We start from the raw sequence: 25784 nt of genomic DNA, 5'->3' as shown, positions 1-25784 counted from the left end.
TAGCACGCGCCTGTAGTTCCAGCTACTCGGAAGGCTGAGGCGGAAGGATCGCCGGATCCCAGCAGATCGAGGCTGCAGTGACCAGGAGTGGCCACTGCACTCCAGTCTGGGTGACGGAATGAGACTCCAACTCAAAAAAAAAAGAAAAAAAAGAAAAAAAAAAACCCGAAAATCCACAGATAGTTCCTAGAAACAAGACACTTTACATTCTTCAGTCTTATCCGATAAGAATTTCTTTACTTATCCTTGCCAGGAATTCATTGGAATTTCCAAGTTCTACTTATTCAGTTCCAATACAAATTAACCCCTTTAATGAAAGATATTTGTGATTCCTGGTTCATAGTTTTGGAATGATATAGCTTAATGTTAACAAACGTATTACTATGGGTAATGAAATCTTTGAAGAACAAAATATTCTTTCAAAAGTTCTGAGTTTATTAGTTATCGTGCACTAAAGATTTTCAGCAAATCTTTGTGGTTGGGGAAAGAGGTGTTTAATAAAGATCAAGCGTATATTCAAATACATTAACATTAACACAAATTTTATAGCAGTATATAAAACATAGTACATTTTATAAATCGTGACAAGAATATTAATCACAACTTAAATATATATAAGGGCTGCAATGTCCAATATGGTATCCATGGTCCACATGTAACTATTTACACATATGTGTAGGTAAATTAAAATTAAACTTAAAAATTAAGTTCCTCAGTCTCACTAGCCACATTTCAAGTGTTCAACTTATGTATGTAGCTAGAAACTACTCTGTTCAACGGTATAGAAACAAAACACCGATTATCACAGAAAGTTCTACTGAACAACACAACTATTGTTAATATCTTGAGAGGCAGAGAGTCATCATTACATTCTCAACACCTAGACCAGTATTTGGTATATAATATTCATTAAGAAATATTTGTTGAATGAATGTTTAATAAAAAAAGAGGATTCTTTTATATATTAAACACTCATAAGAATTCTAAAACTCTTAACATGATTGTTGTGACAATTAGAAATATACTAAATGAAAAGTCAATGAGCTTTTAAACTTTTAATTACATTTATCTAAATCTGAGAAATAATTTTACCTCTCTCTTCTGGTTTGACCTCTTTCTCTGAAATAGTAACACTCCAATCTTCTTTCAGGTCTTTTGTGGAAGAAGTTCTCCTCCTATGTTATGGGAAAGAAACAATAAAGAAGGGCTGTGCTTCAAGTTAGTAAGAAATTTTAGGTGATTCTCTTCCATTGAATGTTAAATATTTGTGGTGAAACTATACATTTAAATATTTGTGGTGAAACTATACATGGTAATACTATTAGAAGATTAATATAGCAAAATTCTAATAGGTAATAGGTTTCAATTTAATGGTAAGTTGATAAAACTTAAAATTAGTTACAAATGACCTGATATTTCTTGAAAGGATATTAAAGTGGTAATATTTTTTAAAGAAATTGGTTTTTCCTAGAAAATGTTTCTATAAGAAAAAAGGTGTTTGTTGAGAATAATTTGGATGAGCTATTTCTCTAATTTCAGTTTAGCAGTTTCTGTAAATTACACGGAGTAAAAATATCATTTCAGATATAAAGTTAATAAGCTTCTAGAAAAATACATAAATTAAAATGTTATTTCCTTTCTAAACTCTCTTTCTGGCTAAAGCTTTTTATATTGAATAACAAACTATTTCTCATTATTAGTATTTATTAGGTCCAATTCTAGAATTTCATACTAGCTTTTATTATATTTTTTGAAGTATTTTTCTTCATATTAAAGTTATAAAAAAACAGTTAACAACAAAGCAGGTAGTTTCCATGTGAATTTTTCATTAAATTGTTAACTTTTTTGTTATTAAAGAAGTATTACCAATTAATTTAAGAAAGCAATATACATATAAAAATCATAAAAATGATATAAAGTAATCTATAATCACTCATTCTCTTTAGATATAGTTCAATTTTTATAAAATTGCAATCATTAAATTTTACATCCTGCTTTACTTACATGGCATTGCTTCCAGTGTATTTTACTACCATATAATATTTCTAATAGCTGCATGTTTTTGGTCTTCTTGTTGTTCCACAGTTTATTTAGGAAAGCTTATTTATTTCAAGGTCAGGGAACTACTCAGTATATTTTCTTTCATTAGTTTCAATTTTTATTTTGAAATGTTTTTATTGAAAAGTGTGATTTTTTTTGTTTGCTTGCTTTAAAATATTGAAAAATAATGATCTCAGCTTAAAATAATAAATAATGTTTTCCCTGAAGGTTTTTTTAAAATGCCAATTACATGACCTAGTAAGTTATAATATATAATTAGATGTGTTTTTGTTATTGTCTTCTAAAGTTCAGTTGATTCTTGGACTAGCAAAGTTTTATGTTAATTCTTCTGTTTTTTAAATTGAGACAAAAGTCACATAACATTAAATTATCATTTGAAGGTGCAGACATTAGTGGTATTTAGTACATTCAGAGTATTGTACAGCCATCATGTCATTTAGTTCCAACACATTTCATCACCCTCAAAAAACACTCCCTGCTTATTAAGCAGTTTCTCTCATTTCACCAACCCCGTAGTTGCTAGCAATGACTAATCTCTGTGGATGTAACTATTATGGATATTGAAAATGAAATCATAAGTGGCTATTTATGTCTACCTTCTTTAACTTAGTGTACGAGTTTTGAGAGTTATCCATGTTGTAGTATGCAGAAGAACTTCATTCCTCTTATGGTGGAATATTCCATAATATAAATATAATACATTTTATTTATTAATCCACTGATGAATTTGGAAGTTGTTTCCATCTTTTGGCTATTGTGGATACTGATGTTATAACCACATATGTACAAGCTTTCATTTAAATATCTGTTTGGAATACTCTTGGTTATACATCTTAGAGTGAAGTTGCCATGTCCTATGGTAATTCTAGGTTTCACTTTTTGAGGAACAAACTGTGTCTAACCATTTTATATTCACACAAGTAATGTACAGAGTTCCAAAGATGAATAAAAGTTTTAAGACCAGCTGATTTTAAGATGGAAACGTTCAGTCTTCACCACTAAATATAATGTTAGCTAAAAGTTTTTCATAAATGTCCTTTATTGTGATTAGGAAGTTCTATTATAACCTAGTCTTATGAAAGATATTAGCATGAGTCATGTCTTTTTCCACTAGTTGGTTTTTCCTCTTCATTTTATTAATATGGGATATTATATTAATTGGCTTTTATGTGTTAAACCACCCTTGCATTCTTAGGTTAAATCTCACTTGATCATTATGTTGCATCTGGTCGCGTTTTGTTGACAATTTTGGTATATACATATTCATAAAGATATTGATCTACAGTTTTCTTGTGGTGTCTTTATTGGATTTTTGTATCAGGTTAATACTGACTTTATAGAGTGTGTTAGGGAGTGTTTCCTTCTCTCCTCTTATTCGAAAGGTGTAAGAAGTATCGATTTTAATAATTCTACTTTCAATGTTTACTAGAATTTATCAGTGAAGTCATCTGGTCATAGGCGTTTCTTTGAGAAAGTTTTGATTACTGTTTCAATCTCTGTATTTGTTATAGATCTGTTCAGATTTTCTACTTCTTCCTGAGTCAATTTTGGTAGATTGTATATTTCAGAAATTAATCAATTTTATTTTTGCTATTAATTTCTTTGTATACATTTCTTCATAGATTCTTCATAAGCTTTCTTATTTCTGTAAATTATCTTGCAATGTTCCCAGTTTTTATGATTTTAGCAATTTCACTTTTTTCTCTTTTTTTTCCTTGTCAGATTAGCTAAAAGTTTGTGAGTTTGGTTGATATTTTCAAAGAAGCAACTTTTGTAAAAAATTGAAGTTATTGTTTTTCTACTTTCTATGTCATTAATCTCTAATCTTTTTATTTTCTTCCTTATGCTAATGTTGGAAGCTTACTCTTTAGCTTACTCCTCATTTTCTAGTTTCTGAAGGTATAGAGTTAGATTTTGCTTTTGGGATCTTCTTTAATAATGTAAGTATTTATAGATGTAAATTTTCCTCCAAGTACTAATTATGCTATACCTTATAAATTCTAGTACACTGTGTTTTTATTTGTATTTATTTCAAAGTATTTTCTAATTTCCCTTGTGATTACTGGTTAGACCCACTGATTTGCAAACCTATTGTTTTGTTTAATTTACAATCATATATAAAATTTCTAGGGTCCAATCTGTTATTAATTTCTTCTTTTATACTGTTGGATCAGAAAAAGTGCCTTGTATAATTTCTATATTTTAAATTTCTTTAAGGATTGTTTTGTGGTCTGATATATAATCTATCCTGAAGTACATTTCATGCCGTTGTGAGGTGGAGTGTCTTATATTAGTTGGTTAGGTCTAGTTGATTCTAATGTTGTTCAAGTTTATTTCCTTACTGATCTTCTGTTTAGTTCTTTGATCCACTATTGAAAGCATTGAATTCTCAAATTCTTATTGTAGAACTACCTATTTCTCTCTTTAATTCTGTTAGTTTCTAATTCATATGTTTTCAAGTTATGTTATTAGATGTGTACATATTTTATTAGTTTTTGATGGAGTGAAAATTTATCAATATATCAAATCTTCTTTGTCTCCTATAATAGTTTTTGATTTAAAGTCTGCTTTGTGTGATATTGATATAGTCACCTCAGCTCTCTTGTGGTTACTATTTGTGGAAATATATTTTTAAAATCCTTTCACTTTTAACCTACTTGCACATTTAAATCTCAGTAGTCTCTTATAGATAGCATAAAGTTGGATGATGTATTTTTATCTATTCTACCAAACTCTACCTTTCAATTATATAGTTTAATTCTTTTTATATAATGACTGACAAGTTAGTACTTGTTTTTTGTCATTTTTCTATTTATTATCTATATTATTTATATATTCTTTTGTTTCTCAACTCCTTCACAACCACCTTCTTTTGTAATTAGTTGATTTTTTCTAGTATATTGTTTTAGTTTACTTCTTATTTATTTTGCAGTATTAAAAAATATTTCTAGTGGTTAACCTTGGGATTAAAATTAACATCTTAAATTTATAAAAAATTAACTTTAAATTGAGATAGTTTAACATTATTAATAAAACTGCTCCTTTACATTTCTTCTCTTCCCTTTATGTTGTTATTTTCGTAAATGTTTATACATTGTGTGCTCATTAACAATTATTTGTAATTATAGTTTCATTTATTTGTCTTTTTAACCGTATAGGAAAATAAGAGTTACATGACAAAAGTCTAATTACACTGAATTTTACATTTATCTTTGTAGTTACTTTTACTATTTTCCTTATTTTGTCACATGGCTTCAGCTTACTATCTAGTGTTCTTTCATTTCAGCCTAAAAGATGGCCTTTAAGATTTCTTATAAGAGAGATCTATTAGTGATGTACTTTCCCCTCAGTTTTTGTTTATATGTAACTATCTTAACTTCTCCTTCATTTTTGAAGGATACTATGTAGGATCCGAAATTTTTTATGGACAGTGTCCTTATTCTTTCTTCCTTTATTTAATTATGTCATCCCACTGTCTTCTGGCTTCCACAGTTTCTGATGAGAAATTGACTGTTACTCTTATTGAGGCTCCCTTGAACAAGACAAGTTGCTTCTCTTTTGCTTTCAAAATTCTTTTGTCCCAGGCTTTTGATAAGTTGACTTAAATGTATATGGATATTGATCTTTTGACTGTATACTACTTGGAGTCACTGAGTTTAAAGACTGTGTAGATTCATGATTTTCATCAAATTGGGGAATTTTCCAGCCAATGTGTTGGCTGAAAACAGAATGTGTTGCTGTGGCAAGTATATGCCTCTAAATTATTTTAGAAAATACTTCCTGAAAGCAATCCCAACAGTGTGATTGCTCCAAGTCAGGCAAAAGAAAGGCAAGTCTTTTTGCTGATTGTTCAGGGGGCTGTCAGACAGGTCAAAATACTCAGACAATTCTTTGAGTATAAGATCCCCATTGTCTCTTCTTGAACAATGTGTTCTCCTCTTACTCTTTGACTTTTATTGTGCTTAATGCTGCTCTTAAGGTTTATTAGACACTGTTTAATTTTATTCATTGTCTTGTCTTTCTGCTTCTATATTGGATAATCTCTATTGGTATATTTTCAAGTTAACTGATCATTTTTTTTGCCTGCTTAAATCTGCTGATGACCCCTTTTAGTGAAGTTTTAAATTTTAGTTATTTTACTTTTCAACTCCAAAATTTTACTTGGTTAATTTTTATAATTTTTCTCTTTATTGATATTTTATGTTTGTTGAGATGTCGTTCCTCTGGTTTCCATTATCTCTTTAAAGATATTTAAAACAGTTGATTTAAAGCCATAAGTCCAAATATTGGACTTCCTCAGGGAAAATGTATATTAATTTCTTCCTTTTCACTGTAAATATGCCAAAGTTTCTTTTTTTTTTGTATGTTTCATACTTTTTTTTTGAAAACTGGACGTTTTGAATATTTAATGTGAAATGGAAATCACACTACTCTCCCACCATTGAATTTGTTGTTGCTGTTTGTTGTGGGTTGTTGTTTATTTGTTTAGTGATTCTTCTAAACATGTTTTTGTAATGTTTGTATTTCTTGTCATGTATGGCCATTAAAATCTATTCCTTTAGATAACTAGTGAACTAGTGTTTTGCATGAGTTACCCTAAATGCCTGGAGCCAAAAAAAAAAAGTAAATGGAAAAGAAAAAGAAAAAACTCTCTCAATCCTAGTACATTGAGTCTGTGCTAGGATACTCCTTCCATGATTATTCAGGCTGTTTACAACACTTCTTCTACCTTCAACTTTTCCCGGTGCAGATCCTAAAGGTCAACCAGAGTTAAAAGATTAGAGTTTTCTCAGGTCTTTTCTGGGCATATTTCCAGCCTTCATCATATTTGTGGTCTGTTCTATCTTCCAGTTCATTGAGAGCTTTGAAAAACCCTACTAACTCATTATCTATATCTTTTCTCAACCTCTTACTTCCCAGACATTTTGGCCTAAAACTTATTCCAGCTGTCATCCATAGTCCCAGGCTGCTGTAGCAAGTATATACCTCTAAATGATTTTAGAAAACACTTCCTGAAAGCAACACCAATAGTGTGATTGCTTCAAGTCTGGCAAAGGAAAGGCAAGTCTTTTGGTTGATCCTTCAGGGGGCTGTCTGACAGGTCAAAATACTCAAAGACAATTCTTTGAGAATCAGGTCCCTATTGTCCCTTCTGGAACTAGCAATCTGTACTCCAGGTATGCACTGCTCTCTTCATAGCTACCACCAATCGGAAAGTTGGAGAATATTGAATAGGTAATTGAAATGTCACAGTGCTCTCTTAATGCAATGCAGCAGCTTTTTTTCTTCATTAAGTTTTCCCCTGGTGGTTGTCGATTTTTTAACTAGATTCCAGATTTTTGCAAAAGTTAATTTACACCAATTTTTTGCCGACTTTGTAGTTGATTATTTGGAGGGATGGAGCCCCATCCCTATTCTATTCCAGAGATTTCTGTTCTACCATTTCCAGGGATGGCCTAATTCCTACATTTTGATAAATATATTTTCATAACCAATGTGAAAATTCTGCTTTTACTTTTCCATTCCTTTAGAAGTAAAACTGTGCTATAGCAGATGACCAAAGTTTTAATATTAAAAATAAAACAATAAAAGAAATATGAAAGTTTCTTACCATTCTTCGAAAGAAGTTTCAAACTGTTAAAATAAGAGATCTCAATAAAAATCAAATTCCAAACATTCTAAAAAACAGTTGGTCAACCTTACTTAAACTTAAAATCACTGATAAAACAGGTATATACGTCTCCTACCTATTCCATTTACTTATGATTACCACTATCTAATTGTCTTCGTCTTTTATCTCTGTGATTCTAAATCTCAACCTTTCATTAAGGGCCAGTTCAAATGCTACTTATTCCCAAAGACTTCCCACACAATCAGAAGTGCAAAACATCCATTGAATTTAATAATGCATTACCAGAGTAAGAAACACAGAATTTTATGTGAATTCAAAAAGACTTAATTTTCCCTAATAACCTTTTTTTGACTGTAACGTCCTTGTCAGGGGTCATGTTCTACAGACATATCCTAATAGTATAATGGACTACAAGAAGCATAAATGACCAAAAATGCATAGTCAGAAAGTTATGATCTGCATAGTAGATCTCTAATTCAAGACATTTGATTTGGCATACATGATTGCTTCTCTTCAGTTCCTGTATCCTTCTAAAAGCTGAATATATTTATATTTATGTATGTACAGTCATGTGACACAACAATTGGAATTCGTTCTGAGGAATACATTGTTAGGCAATTTCAGAGTTGTACAAACATTGTAGAGGATGCTTACACAAACATAGATGACACATAGCTAGGCTATATGGTATAGCCTATTGGTCTTAGGCTACTGAATACTGTAGACAATTGTAACACAATGATTAGTATTTGTGTATCTAAACATAGAAAAGGTACAGCAAAAATATAGTATTATAATCTTATGGTACCACCATCACATATGTGGTCCATCATTGGTCAAACATGTGCAGCACATGGGTATATATACTTTTTTTGTGAAAATATATATGTATAATTTGTGAAAAAAACATAAAATAAGAAAATCAGTGGAACAGAAATTTTAGATGAATTTCCAGAAATAGAAATTGACCAGATTAGACTGATAATGAAAACAGACCAAAGGAAAATGCTCAGAAATAGACAAATGGAACATATTTCAGGATACATTAAAGGCTTCTTTATGGAACTCATGACAAATTTCCAGTATTTGAGAATAAGCAGGTAATAATCAATATAAATTATTGAACTCAAATATAAGCTTATTTGTAAAAAAGTAGAGGCACCAACTTTCTTGCCTTGAACACGCCATCTCTTATTTACAAAGAGTACCAGTTAAATATTCTATTTACATGAGAAAGCCTTTGATGAAAGCAGACTTTGACAGCTGCTAAATAAAGAAACAAAAATCAAAACAAAAAATGTATACTAACAACCAGTGATCAGCCTTGTCCATCACTTACAAATAAAAAGGACAATGAAGAGTAAATAAATATTTGAGGGAATGGTAGAGCATGAAAAAAAAGAAAATTTACTTTAGATATATTAGAAATGCTACAATGAAGAGAAGAAAACATAATAATTAAGGTTATGATGTGAAATTAAGGCATATAATATATACAATATTTAAAAATAGACATAATTTAGCACAAGAATATCATTATTCAAAAATGAAATATAGTAAAATAAAGTATAATTTTAATAACTGATTTCAATAGAGATGTATTGGAGAAAAATCTACATATATGATAATTTAGCTCATTATAAAATATGTATTTCAAATCAATGAAGATGGACAAGTAAGTGAATGATATTGTGATAATTTGAGTCAGTCTTTGGAGAAGACAAACTATCATATCTGCCTCATTCCATTAAACAAACCTTATATTTTAGATAAAACCACACATAAAAACTTTATATATGATAAATATACTATCCATTGTATATTAAACATTTAAAAAGTCTTGAAGAGAGGAAAATATTTTTAAACTATATAAAAATCCCAGAAATGATAATATAACTGATCTGGTTACATGCAAATTTTTGTATAAAAAAACTATAAATAAGTTAAATGACAAATACAAGTCGAAAATAAAATTTGCAGTTACTTGGAAGATGAGATTACTATTAATATCTTTAGAAATATGTTAAGAAGAAGGGAAAACTTGAAAAAAGCACATGAACAGCAATTAACAGAAAATTAAATACAAATAGGCAGACAGTATATGTATTAGTTGATCTACATATATTTATCTATATGCATGTACACACAACTACATATGTCACAGAACTAATAACATTACTACAGTCATCAATTTGCTCAACTTTCCCACTGCTTGCTACTCAGTTTCCTCCTTGAAATAGGTTTTAGTATTTGCTATACTGCTGGAGTTTTCTTGTGCTAATAGTATAATAGTCAACAGAATCTAAAAAATTTTGAAAGAGATTAAACTCATCTACATATTAAAAAACTAATTAATGCAGCTCTGTTCAAAATCCCAGTGTATTTTTTTATACAATTTGACAAGCTTATCCTAAAATTTATATGAAAGATCATTGTACCAACAATAGCCAAAGAACGTCAAAAAAGAAAAAAAGAAAACTACTGTTATCAGATATAAAAACATAATATGAAGTGTACAAATTAGTGAAATGAGGTATTGAAATAGGCAGGTAAAATTGATCAATTATATATAGGAGCCAGAAATAGCTGAAAGCATAGATGGAAACTTGGTTATGATAGATAAGCATATCTGATATCTAGGAAATGACTGGATTCACAATAAAATCAATATTGACAAAAATAATCTTCTTTATTTTAAAGAATAAAATTAGTTACCTATTTCAGCCTTACACACACACACAAAATCAATTTTACATCGTTAAACAAGCCTCAAAGGAAAAACTAAAATTGTAGAAGACAAAAAGGAAAATTTTTTTTATAAATGCAGTATGAAAAGATATCTTAAACAAGTTATAAAATACTTAAAGGATGAAATAATACATTTAATTGTAAAATTAAGAACCTCTTTACTAAAATATATCATAAATAAAGCAAAAGAAAATCACAGACAGAGGAAATCTTCACAACATAGATAACTTAAGTTGTTTCTACAAGTCAATAAGAAAATGTAAATAAACCCCAGCAAAAATGGGCAAAATATTAACTGGCATTTTGTACAAAAGATAATGAAAATTAAGTGAGGATATTAATATATTCTAAACTTATTAATAATCAGGAAAGTGTTATCCTTTAGTTTTGGAAACTAGAAGCTCAGAGTCCTGCATAATGCATAAATCTACATCAGGCTGATTTATATGATAGCTCTAAGAAGCTATTTGAAGTTGAAGTACCACGAGAGTGTCAGAGGGAAATTGGTTAAGAGGCACTTCAATGAATTGTGGCATAATTATTCAAGAATTTTAAAGTCCTCAACAAGTGAGTAATGCTTAATTAATATTCTCAGTTTGATCTTCTCTATAACTCAATAGAAAATGATTTATTTTATAAATATAAAAACCAGTTATCCTAATCTTTTGAAGTAGAGTGGAATTTGATATGGAGAAACATTTCAGGGTACTATGTCAAAACATTACCCTTGCAACACTTTTGTAGAAGTTAAGTAACAAGCAAACTTTAAAAATATATGTATTCAGTCTTTGTTCTGATGTGGGGAGGCAAAATTTCCAGTATCTAGTATTTAAATACTATTTATTAAGGTTATTAAAATGGTTAACATAGGAAGGGACTATGAAATTTGACAGAAAAATATGAAGCTTTAAAGTCATAACTACCTATCTGAAACTTTTGGACAAGTTTTAGAAATGTCTCAGATTCACTTTAAACTGTTATTTTAATAAAGTTTCTGATTATAATTAAGTTTAAAATTTCATTTATTATCATAGATATTTGTGGTATTTAGAAGTTTTGATTAAAATAGCTAAAATCAATTGTATCAAGTTAACCACAAAATCCCCTACCATTCTTATTTCTGTCTTTTAAGAAGAGTAAAGAGAAACAAAAGTGGAGGGGAACTGTCAAATTGGGCATATTTTTTAAAAATTATCACATTATAGAGGAAATGAAACACTTCATTTACTTATAGCTTTAAACCACATTGCCCACAAACTCCTGCTGATATATCTAACATTTTCATTGACTCTGTTTTTTTAACTCCATATTTTTATTAAAATTATTACCAAATATTTTAAATTTTTAAATGCTATTTTGAGACAAAGAAATCATTCATAAAACTTTCTATTTTCCACTATAATAAATGAAAAAATAACTTTATGTTACAAATATTTTGCATTCTAAAACATTTGTTAATATGGTGTATTAATACTGAATACTATGTAACACTGAAATTAAAAAGGACAAGAAAGAAATGTGAGAAATATCAAAGATAGAGTGATACACAACCTTGTGATAAAGTAAGATATGTGGTAAAGGTGAGTTACGTGTCAAAGGAATTCTGAGGTTAACAGTATGTATGATTGACTGATCTGTGGTGTTGTCAACTGAGAAAAGAAAGTCAATTTGGCTAGGGAATAGTGGTGTTGCAAGAAGTCAACATTTAGAAAGCTGGGTAGAGATGACCAATAGGAAGGTAGAAATATAATCGGTTGGGCAGGGGATCAAAGCTTAAGATGGAGTATTAGGAGTCATCACTATAATCAAGGAAGTGGCAATCGCTGGACTCCAATGAAGTCACTAAGAATATAATAAATTAAGAAAGAATCTTAGCATAAACCCCTTTGGGGAGATTATGGAAGAAAGAAGAGAGAGTAGACTAAATTCAAGAAGAAAGGAAAAAGTAAAAATATGAACTGACACCAAGTAAAATTACTGTGTATAGGCACACATTTACTCTAACTATGTTTCTTCCTTCATTATTTAATACTTTATTTTTATTTAAGACTTTACATCTATTTCTGTGTTATTCAAATGACTAATATTTTGCATATTTCTCAAAATCTTAAAAATTAAAAAAAACTGCCAGGCCATAAAAAAAAGTTTTCAAGCTTCCTGTTTTCATTTGCAATGAAAAGAAAACCCAAATAGTTACAAAATGAACTGAACTGCAGAAAGGAAGAAAAAAAAATTTAAATATAGAAATAGAAGAAAAACTATCATTGGTTTTTCCTGAAACTGAGAATAAAGATATATCCAATGGCTATTTTTTATGTTTTATGACAAATGATATGTTCAAAAAATTTCTAGGGCTCTATGTAAGTTAGGTATTAGAATATAGTGATAGTTGAGTTTGAATAGATGCATACTGCATTGAGTAATTCAGTGACTTACAAATATTTATTGACAATATATTGTTTGCTACATTACTAAGTAATACCAGGCCTAAGTCTGAAGGAAATTTTCAATTTAGTGCGAATCAGCTCATTAAAGTACTTGACGAGAGATGGTCAGTTGCCAAGAGAGGTGCAGATTAAGACCAGGGGCTGAAAAAAATAAATCTCTCTTGGCTACAAGAAATAACATATTATTTAACATTTAAATTTAAAGGCATCAAATTATTAGTAGTATGTTAAAGTAAGTGAATGAATAAATACCTTCTAATTCTTTTGCATTTTACTAAGTCCCAGAGTGCTTTATCACTGTAAGGACACATACACAATATATGATTAATATGTGTAATACATTTTAAGAATGTGACTAATTTCCTTTTATAAGTTAATTAGTTATAGTTTTTATAGCCCTCCTTATGTTTTGTGAATGAATACTTTCTAGTGGGTAGGTTACTCATTAGAAGGTGACTAAACTGAAAAAAAAAGTTGTCCCACTAAAATGGTGAATAATGTCTTTATTTTGAACCATCTCAATCCCTCTTAATTTAAACAACTGTCAGGGGAGGGCAGGGGTGGGCTTGGCAATAGTGGGAAACTGTCTGGGGGAGCGGAGGGCACACCTCATCTACAAGGGTACCTGCAACATGAACATTTGTATATCTAACCCTGAATTGCAACCCACATATTTAAAATTAAAAAAAATTTAAACTGTCTATTCTTTCTTAAAAATACAATGCTATTCAAAATTGTGCCAATTTTCTAGGAATTTTATTGCAGCTCACTTGATGCCCCAAAAGTTGATCATATTTTTTAGCTAGATTTTTCTGTACTTTGAGCATGTCAAGCTACTGTGAGACATATGTAATATTATTAGAAGTCTATATCCTATCTAGAGGGTCTCTAGGCACCACTTTATATCTTACCAACAGCTTAACGAAGAGTTTTATAGTAACGAGCTTGACTTGTTCTTAATCCTAAATACCTTTATTTTATTTTATTTTTTATTATAATAATCTTGGTGAGACTTGAGAGAAGAAACAGAACATCTTAAGATGCCTATAGTCCAATGGCACTTAAGAACGTTAAAAATGTGGTCCTCCAGCAGATATGCCTAAACTAGAGAAGGATATGAATCAAAAAATAATGTGGCTGGGGCAACATCACTAAAAATAGTGGAATAGATTGTGCGCAAAGCCTTTCCTGAAACAACCACTGAGTGAGCAAACACTGACAAAATTTGCTTTTTTCAAAAGCATAGACTGTAATAATGATAATTAAAAAGCTAGGGGAGTGTTTAATGAAGAAAAGGATGAGTGAAATTTGGTAGGATAATGCTGTGGCATTTTTGCATAACTGCCTCCCATGTTCCATTCCCCAGCATGGTGGTGGTAACCACTGAGACAGAGATGCACATTCTTAGTGTGGCATGCTCGTTCTAGGAGGTTAATACCATTCAGAATATACCTATCGTTGTGCATTTTGGCCAAATTTGACAGTTCTCTGAGGTACCACAAAGAAGCTGACTTTTGTTTCACCTCCAACCCTTGGGTTGGAGTGACTTTCTGAGTGGTAGCAGAGCCTGTTTTAACATCCTCCAGGTATTTATGAAAATTTCTGCTGAACATTTAGATAACATAGCAGAGAATTTGGTTATCATACATGACAAGAAATACAATCGTTATTAAAATAGTTTGGAAAAGTTATTCAATAAATGAATGTCTACAGTAATCAGCAACAGCAAACACATGGGAAGGGAGAATCTGATTGCCAGAGATAGCACATTACCAAAATGTCTAGTTTTCAACAACAAAAAATTGCAAAGCATAGAAATAAACAGGAATATATGGCAAATTCACAGGAAAAATAAATAAATTGACAGAAACTATTCCTGAAGGAGCCCAGACATTGGCTTTACTAAATAATGAATTTAAATAAACTGTCTCAAATCTTCTCAAAGAGATAGGAAACCACAGGCATAAAAATAAAGGAACACAGAGAATAATGTTATAATGTTTCAGTTATCTCTATTTGCAGATGACATGAATCTAAGTAGAGAATCCCAGAGATTAAACACACACACACACAGACACACACACACACACACACACACACACACACACACACACAAACACACACACACAAGTTAGAACTAATAAATGAATTCAGTAAAATTTCAGGATACAAAATCAGCATACAAAAATCAGTAGCATTTTTATACATAAATAATAATCTAACTGAAAAATAAATCAAGAAAATAATCTTATTTATTATAGCATTTTTTAAAAACCCCTAGGAATAAATCTAATCAAAAAGTATAAAACATTAATGAAAGATATTGAACAAACCACAATTAAATGTAAAAAAATCACGTATTAACAGTGGGAAGAATTAATATTGTTAAATTAATATCGACCATACTCCCCAAAGCAATATACAAATTTAATTGCATTAAGTGATATTCTTCACAGAAATAGGAAAAAAAAAACTTAAAATTCATATAGAACTACACACAAAAAACCCAAAAAGATCAAAACAATACTGAGAAAGAAAAATAAAATTGGTCATCATACACTTCCTGATTTAAAATCATATTACAAAGTTACAATAATCAAGACAGTATGGTACTGATATAAAAGTAGAAAAAGACCAATGGAACAGAGTCAATAAATCAAATTATATGAACAACTAATTTTTGATAAGGGCATTAGGAGGACACAAAGGGGGAAAAGATAACCTCTTCAATAAATGGTGCTGGGAAAACTGGATTTCTATATGGAAAAAAATGAAATTGAATTCTTATCTTAAACCACACACAAAAATCAACTCAAAATGAATAAAAGATTTAAATATAAGACCTGAAACCATAAAATTCCTAGAAGACAACATAGGGGGAAAAGCTCCTCAATACTGGCCTTGGCAATGATTTTGTGGAATCATACCAAAATTTCAGGCTACAAAGACAAAAATAAAGAAATGGAACTACTAAAAGCACAGCAAAGGAAATACAACAAAATGAAAAGGCAGTCCACGTATTGGGAAAAAATTACTGTAAATCACATATGTGAGAGTGGATTAATATACAAAATGTATAAAGAACTCTTACAACTCAATAGAAAAAAATACACATAAATTACCAGATTTTTCAAATTAGCAAAAGATTTGAACAAATGTATATTCAAAGAAAACATAAAAATGGTCAGCAGGTATATTAATAGGTGCTCAACTTCGCTAATCATTGGGGAAATGCAGATTAAAATCACTATGAGGTATGACCTAACATTTTTAGGAAGGCAATTATAAAAAGAGAAGAGATAACAAAGCAAGAGTATGGAGAAAAGGGAACCCTAGTAAGGTAGATACATTATAGAAAGCAATATGGAGGCTTCCAAATAAATTAAAACTAGAACTAGCAATATGACCCAGTAATCTTATGGATATATACCTAAAGGAGATATAATTGCTACTTTGTAAAGATATCGGTAAGATAGGGAAACAACCTAAATGCCCATTGACAGATGACTGGATAAGTAAAATATGGTAGAAGTATATAATGGAATATTATTTAGACAACTGGGTGAAATAAGCCAGACATAGAAAGAAAAATGTTGCATTATTTCACTTACATGAGGAATGTATTTTTTAGGAGTCCAAATACACAGAGGTAGAGAATGAAGCAGTGGTTAGTCACCACAGGTGGGAGTGGGGGACAGGAAATGAGGAGATGTAGCCAAAGACAAAAAGTAGCCACCGCATTCCAGTCTGGGTGACAGAGTGAGACCCCAACTCAAAAATAAAAAATAAAAATAAAATGATCAATTTTATACTATGCAAATTTCATCTTGATTAAAAAAAACTTAGGAAATCTGAATACAGTGTGAACTTTAGTTATAAATGTATTAATATCAGTTCATTAATTACAACAAATATACAGATAATGTAAGATATTAAAATAGGGACAACTGGATCCAGGATATATATGAACTCTGGGCTATCATCCCAATTGTCCTGTTAGTTTAAAATGATCTAAAAAATACATTTTTTAAACCAATTATTTAGAAGAACATAAGACATTTATTATCTAACTAAAGAAAAGATATTAAAAAGAAAAATAAAAGATGTTAATATGACTGGGATTTTGGAGGTATAGTGTTAAGCCTAATCAGATTCATAAGAAACCCCAGTTTTTATGGGAATTGTGCCATCTTGGACTAAGATGCTGGAGAGACTGTTCAAAATGAAAAGAAGCTTCCACATTCCCAATTTAAAACAAGCAGGAAGAAGTCTCAGAAAACAACTCAGATCCTTTACTTGTGGAAATGAAAGTACTTCTCCAGCCAAGAGCTCAGAGAATAAAGCAAAGAGCTAATGAGAGCAGGTTAGGAAATTGTTTCCAGCAAGCAGCACTAAGTTCTAATCAAGAAACATTTCTTGATGCCAGATTAGAGGAAGCTGACACCACATGCCAATAAAATGCAGTATGTTTTGGATCAATGAATGTCATATGTCTTCTTCCCCACCTTCCCTTGTGATTGTTCTGTCTCTGCTTCACTCTATACTACATGTCAGGAGAAGTATTTAACTTGTCATTTTAGTTCATAGACATTTGGGTGAAAAGATGCTGCCCCAAGAGCTTCATTTGCATCAGATCTTTTGCAGAACACGTGATGATGGTTCTGCATGATGCCAACAAGAAATAACTTTTTTAGGAGGTAATTGTAGTTTGGAGCTGAAAGGGTCAACATGGATTCAATGTACCAAATGAACAGCAAGGTTAACACTGTCTAGTTCTGTCATATTCTCTTAACATGACCTAGCTTACCCTCTATTCACTAGTCAAGGACAGAACTAGTTTCTCAGATGTAGCTGTTGATAATTGTTTTACAATCCCCTACCCAGCTTGTTTTGTAAACAAGTTAACCTACTCAGTCTTTTATGATCTTCATGACACAGACCCCATACACATGGCAGCAATCATGTGACTAGCCCACCCATCTGTCTACTGTCCATCATAGTGATGTCAGTATCTGTGCTTTTATGCCCTTTTTGATTATGTGAAAAAGACCACCACCCAATCACCCGCCCACCCCCACCCCCCATCAAAGGGAAGGTTTAAAAGCATTCCACTTCAAGGAGCAATTTACCATTGCTTTCCTTAAACTCTGGTCAGCCTATGTGTTCATTGAGTTATGGCAGTCTTGGCCAATGCTTTGCTAAGCCATGGTCTAGCCATGTATTCTTTGAGTTCTGACCGGGCCATGTTTCCCTAAGCCTTGGCTGCCTCCCCTACCTTGGGGAAGTGAATCATTTCTCTAATTTACTTGTTAAATAAACTATATTTTTCCAATCTAACTTCTGTGCAATTCTATGCATCTGTTGTGCAGCACTGTATCATACAACCCCACACCTGCGGGTCTGACCTAACATTTTGGAGGCCCTACTGGGATTTTTAACCTAATAGGAACATTATTAATTATATGGCAAACGAACTGACATGGATATCTACATAAATAGTCCCCAAAGAATCATGTCTCCTGGCATCCACAGCTTGCTACTACTTTCCTGCATTAACAATGGGACTGACTCTGTGCTCTGCTTTGACCAGTGGGACTTCAGCATACATGATACATGAAATACTTTGTTAAGCACTTGCTCATAGAAGTCCATCTTCTTGGAACATTGTCTGCCAGCTACCAGCCATGTGAGAGGCTATCTTAGTCATTATTCCCAGTTGAGTTACCAGATGTGTGTATCCGCATGATTGGCATCAGGGTAAAATTGCCCAGCTGAGCACAAACAACTTGCTGAATGGTAACCATGCTTGTTCCCTAGCCACAAAAGTTTGCTCTGTGTGTGTGTATGAGTGTGTGTGTGTGTATGTGTGTGTGTGTGTGTAGCAATAGATAACAAAAACAAATAAGGTAAGTGGTTACTTTCTCGAAAATTTTTTCAATAGAATAATTGGGACAAAATCCAGATTGCAATAAATAAATGAATAATTGGGAGGTGAAGAATTGGAGAGACTAAATTCAGGCAGCTCTTTTCAGATGCTATGTGGAGTGGGAAAAAATGAGAAAAGGGGAGATATTTTTAAGGTATAGATGGGATCTTAAAAATGTTCTTAGGAATGCAGTGAGGGAAGAAGCTGTAGGTGGCAGGAGAAAATCTTCCATGGGAAGACAAAAATAATAATTATTATTATATTTATGGAGTTCCAGGATGTTCACAAATGGGAGAATAAAATTTGAGGCATTTCTGTTATTATAGGTTCTATTTTCTTTGAAAAGAAAGAAACGACTAGGTTGTAAGATAGAGTATATAAATGCTTGAATAAAGAAGCATTCGAGTAGCCACTGTAACATCCTAGAAAAAGTTCTTGTTGACAAACAGAATAATTTCAGAGTACTATAAGAGGCTCCATTGAGGTTGGAGACCAAAGTTGCATATCTCAAGTATAGATGATTGTGTAATGTTTTTCAGTACTGTTGAAGTGGGGGCGTGGAGATGGCAGACCATCAGAGAGGTTTATGGATGACATTTTGTCAGATTAGAAGGACTATATGAAAAAGAATTAAGGGACTGGCCAGGCACGGTAGCTCAAGCCTGTAATCCTAGCATTTTGGGAGGCCAGGGTAAGTAGATTACCTGAGCCCACAGGTTCGAGAACAGTCTGGGCAACTTGGTAATTTATACAATAAATTAAAAAATTAGCCAGGCATGGCAGCACTGTAGTTCCAGCTACTTGGCAGGCTGAGAGGCGAAAGGATCGCCTGAGCCCAGCAGGTCGACACTGGGATGGCCGTGAGTGTGCCATTGCACTCCAGCCTGGGTTACAGAGACTCAACTCAAAAAAAAAAAAAAAAAATTAAGGGACCAAATATGCCAGTTGCCAAGTGTTTTAAGGGATGAACAATTAGACAAGAAAGTAAAGAAAAATGAGATGATGAAATAGGAAACAGTGGATATGTCAAGGCTTGAAGTACTCACAAATTTTAAGCAAAATATAGAGTTTACAGAATGAGAGAACTCAAAGTATCAGAAATTTAGTAAAGAAAATCAGATGATTAAATGCCAGGTTTTCGAGTTAAAATCACACGTGAAATAGCATAAAGAAAGTCAAGTTTTTAAAATTAAAATTCAAAGTATTTTAATATTCCTGTGTTGGGTCCTCACACGTTGTCAGGAATAGATATCATAGCATGAAGGTGAATAGGATGTGCCTAGAGCTTAGACACCTGGTCTACATGCTGGCTCTGCCACTGACTGTGTGACCTTGGGGAAACCAATCTCTGAAATTATTTTCTCTGTCTGTAACGGGATAATGACGGTTTCTGCCTCACAGGTTTTGATAACAACATGAGGAAATGTGTTCCTCAACTTTGTTTTGTCCTCTGCTTAACCTTGGGAACTAGGTAAGTATCAGATAGGGTGTGGGATTGGAGGCGATCATATCCACCCCCCTGATTATACCTACCTAATGCTATTCGTATTCATCGCCTACAATTCTAGGCTCTATCTAGTACCTACCTAGGGCTGGGGGTTCAGGAGGGGGACCCTTTTAACTGTTCCTATAGGTTAGGCAGAGTATAAAACATATCCCTCAGTATATATCTTTGATAAGAAGACAAGGACATTATGTATATTGTTTCATAAATCATCTATGCTATATAGCAAGCATTTCTTAAGTATTAGCTTTATTTTCATTGTTATTGATATTATTTTTCTGATCGCTGATCTATATGTATATATACCAATATGTTCTTATCATACATACTGACACACACACACACACACACACACACACACACCCCAAGATACAAATGAAAAAATGTTCTGTTTCTATTCAAAGTTACAATAAATTGGGTAAAAAAAAAATATTTTGTAAAATGCTAAGTGACACAAATGTTGAAATAAAATATACTTTCCTGTATTTCACTCAAGGATTCTGGAATTAAAATGTGCCCAGACTCTGATTCACAGAAATTCAGTATTTTCTGCAGGGTAATTATTCATTTTAAATGTTTCTGACACAAGTAACCCACTGTACATAAAACTAGGATATATGTTTAGGTTAACTAATCCTGAATTATGACTTATAGGAAAATATCATATACAAATCTTTCAGTAAATATTCACATGTATTTACTTATTTGAAAATAATAGGTCCTATTAGCTTTTGCCACTAAAAAAAAATCAGAAGTTATCTTTTAAAGATTTGTTTCCAGTCATTTTGCATAATTTTGAAAAATTTAATTCTTGAAGAAATATAAGTTCCTATGTCAATGTAAGGTTGTCTAACTAATATTATCAAAATTCATTTTTCCAGGTGATAAATGGGAAGGTTTTTTGTTGTTTTTTTCATTGTGGTGGGTTGGTTAGTCAGAAACCAAATTTTTTTTTTCATTCTTCAAAAACATAGCTAGCTACCAGTTCATTTCTAAAATATTAATTCAAATATTATATAGGTAACTAAATATTTAATGACTAGTTGTGATGATCTAAGTTTAAAAATTCAGCATAGGAAGCATAAGTAAATATTCTCTATTCACAAGCTCGGCACTAGGAAATCTATCAATCAAATAGTTACTAATAAAAACAACATAAAATAATTTTTTAAAAGTAGAAAATCTACAGAATAACTTTGAAATTTAACAAAAAGTTTTCCATTAGCATTTATTTTCACAGTAAATCTTTAAGATAAAATTTATGTATATCATACTTATTTAGTAGTAAACACATAATTATTATTATTGCAGCTGTCTGTAAGTGTACTTTTCTGAAATTGTTATTTTGTGTGCTTCTTGTTAAAATACCAACTATCATTCTCTGTAATGAGAATTAAGGTCTCCATTCTTTAGGAACACAAAACAGAGGCCGAAATAGGTGTTGGAGTCATATGGAACTAAAGTCAAATTCCAGGTCTAGTGCTTTTGACCAGTGCAATGACATGTGAATTATTTGACTTTTCTAAGTTCTAGAATCCGTATCTGTAAAGTAGGATTTCTATAAAGGATAAATATAAAATCTGGATATTTATTAGATTCCCAGAAAATAGTAGATAGCTGGGCATGGTAGCTCAGCTCTGTAATCACAGCACTTTGGAGGTTAAAGTAGAGGGATTGCTTGATCCCAGAAGTTCAAGACCAGCCTGGACAACTAACTTAGCAAAACCCTGCCTCTAAACAAAAAGAAAAAGAAAGTAGTAGATGTCTGGTACATGATAGCTCTTACCATATTGGGTAGGCAGATGTCTCATGCATATCTAAAAAAAAAAGGTGTGCTTCAAGTCTTATTTATTTTTTCATTCAACAGCCATGTATTGAATGCCTACTGTGTATTGGGCATTGATCTAGGCCCTAGAAGGCTGCACTAAACAAATCATCGCTGTTGTTTTTTACCTTGGAGTTTTTCTCTTTATTCAGTTGGCTTAGATATATTTACATAAGAAAGCCTTTTCCCCCCAGTTTTCCTGAAGAAAGGCAGTAAAATATCACAATATATTTTGTAAATTAGTTTATTTAAGGTAATCTTTTAGCTGGCCCGTTAGTCATAGAGCTTAGCAGGTTATCAGTCATTCAGAGCTTCAAATGGGATTAGGGAAAGAACATGGAATTCTATAACAGACAAGGTGTATTCAAACCCCTGGCTTGTGATCTTGAACAAATTGCTGAAAGGTTTTAAATAGCTATTTTCCTATCTATCAATTAGGTATAGCAATAACCATTCAACAGAATTTTCGTGAGTTCTAAGATAAATTACTTAATAAAACATACTGTCTGACTAATATTAGGTCTTTAATAAATGGTAGCTATTATAATTATTTATTAAAACAACTATGAATCTAGGTTCATCATTTGTAACAATATGGGTAATTGTTAATTAAAATACATGAAGTATACAGCCTGTTATAGCAACAAATATTCATTATCTTCTATTTCCTTAACATAGTCTTCAAGGCCCAAGAAAATCATTAAGTCCTATGATCTGCAAAGCATTTTCTGAAGGGGATTTGTACTTGGAGAAATATAGAAACAACAGAGATATTTTAGTACTGATATAAAGCTATATAAGTCATATAGAAATAACAATGGAAAATATATACTGAGTGACTATCTATACTGGCACTTGTTCTAACACAATATCACGATCTCTTCATTCCCATCTAAGTGACAGAACAATAACTCTAAAGCCTGCAATATTAAAGGCTGTACGCTGATGCCTCTTAAAAGAGATGACATCCTAGACAGAGAGTGGTGAGTGGCCCATCAAAACATTCTCTGAGCCAGATCTAATAACAGTGGCAGTGAAAGTTTAAAGAAATAGCATGGCTCTGGCAAATATATCCCCCCGTTTGGGTGGTCTAATTCTGTAATAGTTGCTTAGAAATATAATCTTGATAAAAGGTATAAGGTTTTTTTTTTTTGTCATTCTTAAATTATCCTTTGAAAATAATTGAAAGTTACAGTGCCTTCAAGACTGAATTCCCTTCAGAATAACAAAAGCAAACTTAACAGGTTAAAAACACAAATAATCATTATATTCTCTTTTAACAGACTTATTAAGCATTTCTGTAGAACAAAATAACTCATTAAAAAGGGCACACTGTCCTTTTATACACCAATTTAATCATCTAATCAGTTTAGTGTCCCAAAAAGGATGTAAATACTATTTAATACACTAGACAAGTTGGTTTATGGAAATTACTACTTAGCATGATTACCTCTGGATAAAGAACAAACAGGTTAAAAAAAATCTATTTAATGAGGTCGTTTCACCCTTCTGAAGTGAGACTATCAAAAACATGTCTAGACTAGTAAATTATGCAACCTGGAAATGATTCTAAAAAGTATTCCAACTATTATTTTTTAAAAAAAATCAAAACCATTTACTGAGTTCTTTAAGTAACAGATTCTTAGAGGTTCTACAGAGCTTAGAAAAATGTAAGTATTTTAAATACTCCTAAATCTCTTACCCTTTTCAAATGCACCTGTATTTTAGACTCCACGTCTTGAATGTGTGAAATCATTTTGTTGACGCAGGGTGCTGGGATGTTTACTAGAGCACAGCTGTGACGTCGACTCGGGTAGCTGAAGTAAATACCTGTATTCACCCCTGAAGATAAAGCAAACAGGGGATGTTAGTTAGCAGTTATATACAGAGTGGTCAAGTTTGATGTTAGGACATGTAAAACAAAAACAAAAAATCTTCTGCTTTCTTAGGGTTAATACTCTTAAAGTTTCTTGATTTAATAAAAAGGTTGATGACTATATCAGAAAATGATAATGCAGCCCTTGAAAAAATCTAAAAGCTAAAATAAAATAATCGTTTACGACTGAATACTGTAACAAATGAAACTGAACCTGAGAAGCCAGAATAAAACTTGAAGCAAAGTTAAAAGTTGTGTCCCATAGCAGTCTGAACTAAACATTGAAAACAAAATAAAGAAGAAAGGGCAGAAAACAGTTAATCCATGAATTTTTTAAAAAGATCCTGAATCCTTTAAAAAACAAATTTGAAATATATTTTAAGTACTCCCTTCAAAGAGATTGCACATCTTTCAATGTAAATAATGTCAAACTACTAATGCATTGAGGTTCTTCCTTAAATCCAGCACAAGTTTCTCTTGCTGAAAAAAAATAAGGGCATGTCTCCTTCATCCTCATAATAACCTCATTTTCTACCTTCCATTTCTGAAAATTGGAGTCTCATGCGAAGAGTGATTGATGTTATCACTATAGCATTCAAGCTGTACTCATCATAAAATCCACTCAGTCCGATGTGCCTCAGTGATTCTAATCCTGGCATGTCCCAAATCGACTGAAGGTTGCAGAAGCACAGCAAAGTTGTCCATGAAACTCCACCAAAGTGCTTACTTGCCGTCCTTTCGACTCTGAGGACTCTATTGGATTGGATTATAGTTGCAATCATTGATCTTAAATAGGAAACACAAAATACACTCAGTGGCTCAATGAGAATGGTGTGATGACCTCATTTCAACTGACCTTGGAGAACAGAGAAGTAATGCTGTGATGTTTTGTTTCAATGCTAACCCATGGACATGGCATATATTTTTGATATCTTCATTTAAATTACAATCTTTTAAACATTTCTTGCATGGAGCCTTATAATACCTTCAAGTGTCTTGATAGTCTAACACTGACTAACATTTTTATGACTGACAATAACATTTTTTGAGCTCTAAAAATATGTGCCAGACATAAAGCTAAGCTAAGCACATTGATGCCACATTTTATTTAATCTTCACAACAATCTTATGAAATGGGATGATTATCTTGATTTCGTAGATGAGGAAACCAAGATTTAGAGAAGTTACAGGATTTGTCCAAGTTCACAGAACTGGTAGGTGGAAGGGCTGGGACTTGAACTACATCTTCCAAGTTATGAAGTGTAAGCCATACTATGAAAGATTTTTTATATTTTAGAAGTATGACAAAAATAAAGAAAAATAGTCCTAAAAATATACTTCAGGGCATCTCAAATGTTTCATATATCACTTGTTTTTGAATTTTGAATATTCCTTCATGCTATCAGTGCTGATATCTTATAAATTTTAGTTTGCTTTGAACACATATACTTCCTATAACTATTGTGTTATTGTGTGTGTATTATATTCCATCTTTCCTCTTTAGCTCATACATATATGAGGAGGAATCCAAAAACATATATATATATATATATATAATTGAAGGACTAAAGAATAAAGCTGGTGAAAATTACACATTGATCTCTTATCCTGATCAATTGACCTTCCCTCTAGAAATAAGAAGGTTTTGATACACATTTAACAAGAAGGCAGTTGTCATAATACTGTAAACATTTCGTTTCACCTCATACCTCATCTCTACAATAAATCAAAAAATCAGCCGGGCGTGGTAGTGCATGCCTGTAAT

The 25784-nt window shown here is 31.7% G+C and overlaps 1 protein-coding gene across 1 annotated transcript in view; it reads right to left on the bottom strand.

Moving 5' to 3' along the window:
• Positions 1 to 25784, bottom strand: part of CCDC178 (coiled-coil domain containing 178) — a gene marked incomplete at both ends in the record, with an annotated part of 170614 nt that overhangs the window by 137497 nt on the left and 7333 nt on the right. The window contains 3 exons of the mRNA XM_008056217.1: positions 1093 to 1175; positions 7673 to 7695; positions 23846 to 23985. Coding sequence (XP_008054408.1) covers positions 1093 to 1175; positions 7673 to 7695; positions 23846 to 23985 — 246 coding nt within the window. The remainder of the gene's footprint in view (positions 1 to 1092; positions 1176 to 7672; positions 7696 to 23845; positions 23986 to 25784) is intronic.

This window comes from Carlito syrichta, unplaced genomic scaffold (assembly GCF_000164805.1).
Source record: "Carlito syrichta isolate Samal-C Ts95f unplaced genomic scaffold, Tarsius_syrichta-2.0.1 Scaffold302285, whole genome shotgun sequence".
Lineage (NCBI taxonomy): Eukaryota > Metazoa > Chordata > Mammalia > Primates > Tarsiidae > Carlito > Carlito syrichta.
The sequence above is the reverse complement of the archived record's forward strand: the minus strand, read 5'-3'. Positions and strand labels throughout refer to the sequence as shown.